The 9,911-nt window shown below is 28.8% G+C and overlaps 1 protein-coding gene across 1 annotated transcript; it reads left to right on the forward strand.

Moving 5' to 3' along the window:
- The first annotated feature begins 8,663 nt into the window (after positions 1-8,663).
- On the forward strand, positions 8,664-9,700 carry LOC104880039 (transcription factor bHLH168). Its single transcript, XM_010655163.3, has 3 exons — positions 8,664-8,907; positions 9,016-9,354; positions 9,511-9,700. The coding sequence occupies exons 1-3, from the start codon at positions 8,785-8,787 to the stop codon at positions 9,577-9,579; spliced, it is 531 nt and encodes a 176-aa protein (XP_010653465.1). The 5' UTR covers positions 8,664-8,784; the 3' UTR covers positions 9,580-9,700.
- Positions 9,701-9,911: the final 211 nt, after the last annotated feature.

Consider the following 9,911-nt stretch of genomic DNA (forward strand, 5'->3'; position numbering starts at 1 on the left):
TCATTAATTAATAAGTGTTAAGTTTTACCAAACACCTCTAAGCTTCGTTAACTATTGTTTAACAAAAACAAAAATTAAGTTAAAAAATACATTCAAATTTGAAAATAAAAAAATATAGATTTTTTAAAGTACTATTCTAGCTCCTTATTAAAATTTATGACTCATTTACCCCTAGTTTTTTTTTTTCACATCGTAATCATTTTTCATTTACAATAAAGCCACTTTCTTGATGTTAATTTTTATTCTTCTAATATTTGTAAATGAATTTTCAAACTTCACTCATCTTATATCATTTTTAACTTAACTTTCTTTCTTGTTCTTCTTCTTTTATTTTTTATTTTTTATTTTTATAATTTTTTAATTAATATTATGTGTTAATTTGTATATTGGTGCAAAGCTAGAAATAAATTGAGGAAGGGATGCTAAGAAATTTATTTGTCATTTAACTTGGTAGTAACTATGGATTTGAAGGTAATCTCTTAAAAAATAGATCAAATCCCCATCTTAGGGTGAGGGGAGGATAGTGTATTTTAGCTACTAATATAATATGGGATGATTTTCACATTTCTTAATTAAGAGCATAAATGAAAAAATAAATAATCACATAATGATTTTGATTAGCCACTAATATTATTTATATTTTTAATTCATTTTTAATTTTATTTTTATTTTTATATCTTACCATTCACTAGCACTTCCAAATAATAATTCTAATAATAAGAAAAACCTTACATGTCAAGAATTTTATGAAAAAAAAAAAACCAAAATGGAAAAGTTGCCACTTTTAAAAAATATAAATTTAATTTTAAAACCTTAAAAGATAAAAATAATGGTAACTAAATATTTTTGCCAATAAAATAACACTAACCATTAGCTAATAACAATATATTAATATTTAATTAAAATTTTAAAATAAATAAAATCTTATTTAATACTCATATTTATTTTTTCCTATTTATTCAATCTTTTCCTTTCTATACTTATTTGTTATGATTTAATCTTATTTAATTGTGTACATTAAATGAGTTTGTGTTTATAAGTCATAGAGCTAATATGGTTTAATAGGATACCAATCATAGACGATATCTATGTGTGGCTCCATTAAAGTCTAATCATTAAGCAATAATATTTTAATGATGCTATAAGTTTTAAATAAAAACATTTTACTTTCAATTGTTGAAAAAGGAAAAAACTAAGATGATGTTTGGTTTTTTTATTAAATAAAAAAAATCAAAATATTTATTTATTTTTATTTAATTGAAAATAACTTGTTAATATCAATCAATATAAGTGAACTCGTTATTAATATGTTTAGTTTAGTTATATTAATTGATATCAACAAATTATTTTTAATTGAATAGAAAAAATCATGGGTTTAAAGATCAGATCGGATCAATCAGTCTTATCGATCAAACCGTCGATCGATGAACTTTCCGGTTCGATCTATCTCAATGAACTGTTTTGTGATCAAACTAGTATTGAACCATTCAAGCCGGTTCCCGTTTTTTGCAAACCATCCACACCTTAATCTTAGAAATATTTGTTTACTATTCCACGCCCAATAGTTACAAAACTAAAACTAATTATAAGCTCATCTTTGGTCCAAACCACTAGGCCCAATCCAATGACAAGAAAGCTTATGACATGTTTGGCTTAAATATAACAATTATATTTGGGTCATGCTTTCAGACCCAATTTGTTGGCATGTTTGGGTTAAAGTCATGTTGGAAGGTATTTATAGAGCACATGGAGCACATAAAATTCATGTGCTTCCGATGTGGGATTGGGAATGAGACTAATTAGAGGAAAACATTGCCTCTTGAGGGTTGGACGCACAGAACTTTGAAGTCTTTGAACTTTGAACCATGAGCATTGCACCATAATGTTGTTAATATATATATATATATAATAAGAATCTAATATTAATGTTCTTATTTCAAAATTTTATCATATAAAATCTTTAAAAAAATGTAAATATTTAAATTCCTGTTTATTTTTATCATAATAATAATAATATAATAATTATAAAAGTAATCTAAATTAATTAATAGAATAATATTAAAACAATAAAATATAAAGACAAAAAGATAAAATTAAATATTATAAATTTTTTCATCTTAAATGTTACATATTTCTATTTAAGAAAATATAAAATATTAAACTTTATCATTTAATTTAATATGCCAAATATAAAAATCAAACATTATTAAAATTTGCAATTTTATATATTTTTAATTTTTATAATTATTTTTAATTTTATATAATTGTAGACCCCCTCGGATGGGGGGATTTCTTTTTTTCCTTTTTTCTTTTTCTTTTCTTTTTCTGACTGTCTCGGGAATGAGCTTGCTCTGGAGCAGCCAAAGAGCACTGGAAGTGGGCTGCTGGGGGCGGCCAAATGGGACGGGAAAACAACTGGGGCAACTAGGAGGAATGAGGTTCTGCTGTTTTTTTTTTTTTTTTTCTAGAGAGAGCTTGAAGAAAATTAAAACCAGTTGAAAAAATGAGAAGCAGAACAGAGAAGAGGGAGGAAGTTGGAGTCTTGCCATTTTTGGAGTAGAGGAAAGTGTGAGAATCTGCAAAAGCTTTGAGAAAGCCAGGTATGGCCATTGTACGTTTCACCGTTTTCTTCCTCTGAGCTTGTTGATTTCGAATGTTATTTGCTAATTTGGGTGCGAATATCATACATACATGCATTGTTTGTTGCCTTTTAAGCAATTGATAGACTGGATCTTGCCATATTCGTCTATGCACCTTTGTTTTTCTTTGAGATATATTCTGAATATGGTTTAGTTTTATTATGTTGTCTAATGAGAATCGTGTTTCTGCTCCCTGTTTCATTCACCCGTTCTTGGCCCGTTGATTAAAACATGAAACGTGTGTCTATAGTTGGTTCATTTTGCTTCCTTCACTTGTGTTTTGTTCTCTTGTCGTTTTTTTTTTATCTTCCCCTATTTTTTATGTTGTTAGAAAAATTAAGCTAATTCAACCTATAGTAATCACCCTAGAGGGAGGGGGAGGGGGGGGGGGGTGAATAAGGTGATGGTCTCTTTTTGCAAATTTAAACTATGTGAATATAAGAGACAATTATATGCAAGTATATAATAAGCAATATAAAGACAATTGCATATAAATTAAAAAAGTAGGGAAGAGAGAATGCAAACACAAAATTTTATAGTGATTCGGCGCAATTCGGCCTACATCTACTCTCCTCTATCTTCAATCTCAAGCTTGAGGTTCCACTAATTCAAGGCTTCCAAACCAAGCCTTCAAGCAATACAATTGGATTATGGTTCCAATTCACCCTCTTGGACTTTTGACTCCAAGCACCCTTTACACTTCTCAAAAGATATCTCACTCTTGAACAACCCCTCAAGTAATACCCCACACTTGAGAAACTTTCTCTCAAAGATTTACAAATAAACGATCTCACAAAATCCTAGTACAAAAACTTTAAGCTCAAATGATACAAGAAAACTAGGATTGAAATGTGCACTAAAGATATGCAAGTTTTAGAACAATGGTGCACTCAAAAACACTCTTCCAAAGCTCAAATATATTCAAGAAAGGTTTGGGAAGATTAAGCTAATTAAACAATGAAGATTGGAGCCTTTTTATAGAAGAGAAAAGCCAAACTAACCGTTTGGGGGTTCGATCGATCGAGCTAAGGGTTCGACCGGTTGAGCTAGGGGTCGATTGGTTGACTAGCCGTTGGAACATTTAATGCATGACAGGTTATCGTTACCTCGATCGGACCTTGACCGAGAAGAGAAGGCTACTGGGAGAGAAAGAAACTTTTTGGCCTCTCTCGACCGGTTGACCAATTCCTCAACCGGTTCAATCGGTTGAGCCATTTTTTGGCTCAACAACCAACTTTTTCAACTTAAAACCTTTTAAAACAAGTTTGAAAAACATTTAACACAAGGTTTTAGTTGAAAACATGAAATCATCCAATTCTTAAGACATTTAAAACAAAATAACTCTTGGATGATTTTGGTGCATAAGTAAAGAATGTAATGCATGAAAATCCTAGTGCACCAACAACCTTACAAAGAGATCTTATGAAGCTTGGGTCTTGAAAAACACTTCTCTTTGAGGTGGTCTTCTTCTTCATGATTTCTCATTGGCTTGATTTGTCTTTGTGATTGTTACTTTGGAAATCGTCTTGCCTAATCACACTTGAAATATAATCATTAATTCTAAACCTTGTTTGTTATCATTCAAATCAAGATTAACCAAACATTGGTTTCATAGGTGTCCACCTATGGAGAGTTGGGTACGATGAGTATAAAACATTTAGAGGTTCTGAGTGATTGTGGAACATGGGTTTTTACTGGGTGAAATAATACCAGAAGATTTCAAGGATGTTTATATGCATAAATGCAAGTGTTTGCATTTTTGGAATGTTGGTGATTGTTTCTCAAGTCTAACACAGCTTGGAGGGCACCAAAAGGTTATTTGAAGGATTTGATTTGCTATTTGGGCCTGATGAGCTATGTATTGGAAGCAAAAAAACTAAAAGATGGCCATGGTTCTAGAACTAAATGATGGATGACAAGTCAATGGTGGCAGTTGGCTTATGTTGGTGGTAATAAATTGATGGTGGGCCACTCATAAAGTTCACGTGCCTTTTTTCCTCATCCATCTCTATGTCTGCTTTTAAAAAATTGGTTTTCAAAAAATCTTGTTTTGACTCCACATTTTTTTATCCTTTAGAATTTTTTTTAGGGCCCAAATTTCGTTTTTCAATAATTTTCCAAAGTTCTTGTTTTTTTTTTCCCGAAATTTCCTTTCCAGAAGTTCCATTTTTTTAAAATTCAATTTTCTGAAATTTAATTTTTTGAATAATTTTTCCAGACTACCATTCTCAAATTTTCCTAAAGTTTTCCAAAAATTCCAAAAATCCAAATTTAATGTTTAAAATGCCATCTATTTATTTTTTAAAACTTTTAATGTTAAAAGCTTTATTTCTTTATTTATTTTGTTTATTCTTTTTTTATTCTCAAATAACTCTTTAAAATCTCCTAAAATTCCAAAGTTCCAAATTTATTTTTTTTTAAATACCATTTCCGAAATAATCTTCTAAAATCTGATTTTAAATTTAGTTTACAAAACTTTAATTCTCAAAATTCAATTTTCCAAAACTTCAATTTTTAAATTTAATTCTTCAAAATTCAATTCTCGAAATAATTTTCTAAAATTCTAATTTTAAATTTAATTTTCCAAGATTTAAGTTTTTAAAATTTAATTTTCCAAAAATTCCATAATTTCGAATTTAATTTTAAAAATGTCACCTTCAAATAAATTTTCAAAACTCCAATTCCTTTCAAATCAAATTTTCAAAAATTTCATTTTCAAATAATTCTTCAAAATTCCCTTTTCTTAAATTTAATTTTCAAATTTCCATTTTCAAATCATTTTTCGAAGTTCTGATCCTCAAATTTAATTTTTTTTTTAAAAAAAAAAACTCCATTTTTAAATAATTCTTCAAAATCCCAATTTCCAATTTCCAAAATTCCATTTTTCACATTTATTCATTTAATCATTATTATTTTTTTCATTTATTTATTTAAAATTCTATCTTTAAATAATTCTTTAAAATTATGATTCCCAAATTTAATTTCTAATTTCCAAAATTCCAATTTTCACATTTATTTATTTAATCATTATTATTTTCGTTATTATTATTATTATTTATTTTTAAAACTCCATCTTTAAATAATTCTTCAAAATTCTGATTTCCAAACTCCAAAATTTCAATTTTCACATTTATCTATTTAATCATTATTATTTTCGTTATTATTATTTTATTTATTTATTTTTAAAATTCCATCTTTAAATAATTCATCAAAATTCTAATTTCTAAATTTAATTTCCAATTTCCAATTTTCCAATTTTCGCATTTATTTATTTAATCATTATTAATGTCGTTATTATTATTATTTTATTTATTTATTTATTTTTAAAATTTTCATCTTCAAAATTCCAATTTTCAAAACTTCCATTTTTAAATAATTTCCAAGTTTTCAATTTTAATAATTTAATTTTCAAAACTCCAATTCTCAAATAATTTGCTAATTTCTTTCAAATTTAATTTCCAAAGTTGCTATTCCTTAATTTAATTTTCAAAACTCTAATTCTCAAATGATTTTAAAAATTCCAATTTCTTTAAAATTTAATTTCCAAAATTCCAATTCTTAAATTTAATTCCCAAAACTCCAATTTTCAAATAAATTTCAAAAATCCAGTTTCCTCTCAAACAGTTTTAATTCCTATCCGATTCTCAAATAATCTTCTATTTTTCTTGATTTTACATAAGCAAGAGTGAATTCTTCATAATTCTAAAACAATGGAATTTGTGAGACTAATTCATGCAAGATAAATTGGGCTTAATGTATCTCTGATATTTGTTTTGCACTTTGATATGCATGCGACATATTTTGTATTCGTTATTGCGCATTAACTTTGTTTCATGATAGCGCTTCATTACTTGCTGCCGAGGTTCGCTCTCACTCACTTTGTTCATTTATTCATTATCATAATTTGCTTTTGATTTATGATCTCTTTGGTATCCATTGATTTCCTTATTAATTGTCATGCATGTCTCACCTTATTTAGTAGACACCCGTTTTTAGGGTCTTAGAAGGGTGCTTTCGGTCTTTTACCGTACCTTCCCAATAAGTAACTTGACCCCGGACCCAACTCGGTTTTTCACAGACCTGCTTTTCCAAATAAAGAGTCACACTTAGGGTTTTTCTTTCTTATTTTGTTTACCCTTTAAAAATAAAACAAAAATAAGTGGAGACTCCAAGTCTTTTCTAAAAAATCATATTTTTTTGCCAAATAAAATAAAAAACAAGTCTCACCATCGAGTAGGAACGTATCGAGCCAAAATGCGGGGGTCCACAATAATATATAAATTATATATTTAATTATTTATTACATCACCGGTTCAACTGTGGTTCGACCGGTCCGACCAATGAATTGTGAACCAGTAATTTTTCGGTTCAATGATCGGTCCAGTTATGAAAATATTGAAAAAAATCAAATATTTTGACATTTCTACTTCAATCAAAAAACAAAAACCACCAAAAATAGTAATTTGGTACCTATACCAAAATCTCAGTCTCCATTATTGAAAGTATATTAAAAAAAAAAAAACAAAAGTCAAGTTGTTGGAAAAATGTAAAAAGAATAAAGTTAAAATATAAATAAATAAAATCAAGATATAAAACAACAAAATCTAAATGCACACGTATCACAATCGCATTGGTAGTTATATCTTCAATACTATATTTGAATCTTTGAAAAATATTAAAATTTATAAGAGAAGTTATTGAAATCTTTAAAACAATTTAAGGCTTTTTACTACAAAACTTATTAAAATTGTCTAATGATAGATTTTTCTTACCATCATTTTAACTCATTTGAATTTTTCATTTAAATGTTCTTGATGATTTCTTTTATAAAGTCTAAACCTATTTTTCAATATCATTAATATTTCCATTGTTTAATTCAATACATTTTTGTAGTAAATATTTAAATTTATTTAGTTTTTTTAATACAATGAATATCATTAGTTACATTACATTTTATTGGTGATTACTATAATATATTATTCTTTTGTTACACTCCAACAAAATTTTCTACCTTTGCCACTGTATTGATAGAATCATAAATATTGAGCATAAACCAATATTTTCTGTCATTTTGTTTTTTTATTTTTTTTGACCTTTATTTTTCCTTTTTGCATTTTGTACTTTATTATTAAGATATCAATGATTATTAAAGAGAAATCAATGTCTTCTATCATTCTATTTGTTTTTATTTTCTTGTATTTTTATACTTTATTATTAATAATTTTAATTTTGATTTATCTTAATAATATTAACCAAAACAGAATTTTTATTGTCAAATAGAAAATTTCACAAAATAAATTAATTTAATAATTAACATTAGATTATTACTTCTTAGGATAGTCAAATTGGTCTGGCCAACATTGAGTCTAGTACCCATAAATGGCAGTGTTAGGTTTTAATCATGTCAATGATGGTACATTAAATTTGCTCAATGGTTAACTCTCACTTCAAGAAAATGATACATTAAATTTATTTAAGCGGTATTTATTTTTTTACTTAATTCTAAATAGAATCTTAATATTTAATAGTATTAAATATTAGATTATTTGTTTTTGTAGTATTTTATTTCTATTAAGTATTAAAAAGTAAAAAAAAAAATCAATATATTTTTTTTTATTTAGAAAAAACTACATATTTTGATTTTTTTTCTATTTAGTAAAAAGTTTATAATAAGTTATAAAAAAGTAAAAAAACAAATAACTTAAATTCTAAAAACAAGTTATTTTCAACAAAAGGTCAAAAAAAAAATAAACACCCCCTTATTCTCGTTTCAGGACCGCAGAGTTCATTGAATTCAAATCTTTTGGGCATTAAATTGGATTTTTTTGCCTTTAGGCTAATAATCAGCGCCGTTGATCACAAATGTTGCTTTTGTCGTCCCCCACGCCCAAAGACTTAACACCCCTCGGGACCAGAGTCAGGCGCCCACAAAACAAAACGCTTTCACATGATTTCGTATCTCGGTTTGTCTCGCTTTGCCTCTTTCAGAGTCGATTATAAATATAGCATCCTTCGATCAAGTTTCCTCTCGGCAATATAGCATTGATTATATCTTTGTTTTTCAACTGCTAATGCTGTTGGGAGCACAAAATTGACCAAGGGGGAACCAAGGATAAAAGAAGTAATCAAAAGTTCCTTGGAAAGTATGCCCCGCCGCGGTAGGAGCTCATCCAGAGTTGATCGGAAGGCATTAGAAAGAGACCGAAGACAGCGCACGAAAGAACTATTTTCTAGGCTTGGTTTCCTCCTTCCTACTCCACTCTCCAAGGTTTGTACGCTACTGTATTCACTTTTCCTCGTTCTCTTTTTCTCTCTTCATTGTGAAGTACTAATGAAGTTAGGGCATGTGGGCATGCATGGATCGAGACATATATAGCGGTCGTTACCTGAGATGTTGGATCAAGCCACCACTCATGTAAAGCAATTGGGACAAAGGGTAGAGATGCTGAAGCAAAAGAAGCAACTACTTGAAGGCAGTAGTAGTATTGATGATCAGACAACTGGTATCAGAGATCATATGATGGGTGGCGCATGGTTACCTGTTCTCACAGTGAGTGATTTGGGTTCTATGTTAGAGGTATGCGTGAAGAGTGGGTCAAACAAGAAGTTCATGTTGCATCAAGTAATCCAAGTTCTTGTGGAAGAAGCAGCTCAGGTTGTAGCTCTTAGCTACTCTAATGTTGGGGACAGGATCTTCTACACAATTAACGCTCAGGTACTTATATCAATTGAGAAGCCCTTTTTATGTTCATACTAATTAATATGCTCCTGCAGGATAATTAGTTTAGTTCATTCAGTTCATGACCCGATCTGAGTCTTTTTTATCAGTGTTAAGTTTTAACATCAATCACTTAATCGTGTACTGTTGCAGGCTGTTAGTCCTAGAATTGGCATAGAGACTTCAAGGGTGCATGAAAGATTGAAGGAACTGATTTTTTGAAGTACTGGCTAGGCCTTGCCTTCAAGGAACATAGCATGCATGATTAACGTTTTACCTTTTTCGTCTATACATGTTTGGCGGAAATATTACACATCGCAGAATATCTTTAGTTGCCACGGCCCTCTATATGGATCCAATGAATTTATATTGTATTTCCACTTCTTCTCAATCTAATTAAGATAAATGTTTTTGGTATTTGTTATTTGGGAAAGCTTTGACACTTGAAATAAGGCTCTCCACCTTCGCCATGCACATCCATGAAAAATAAAACCAATAAATATAAACCAGGTGTGTAGTGAAAATGAAGTAGGAAAAACAATATTGGAGGCGCA

This window comes from Vitis vinifera, chromosome 1 (genome assembly GCF_030704535.1).
Source record: "Vitis vinifera cultivar Pinot Noir 40024 chromosome 1, ASM3070453v1".
NCBI lineage: Eukaryota > Viridiplantae > Streptophyta > Magnoliopsida > Vitales > Vitaceae > Vitis > Vitis vinifera.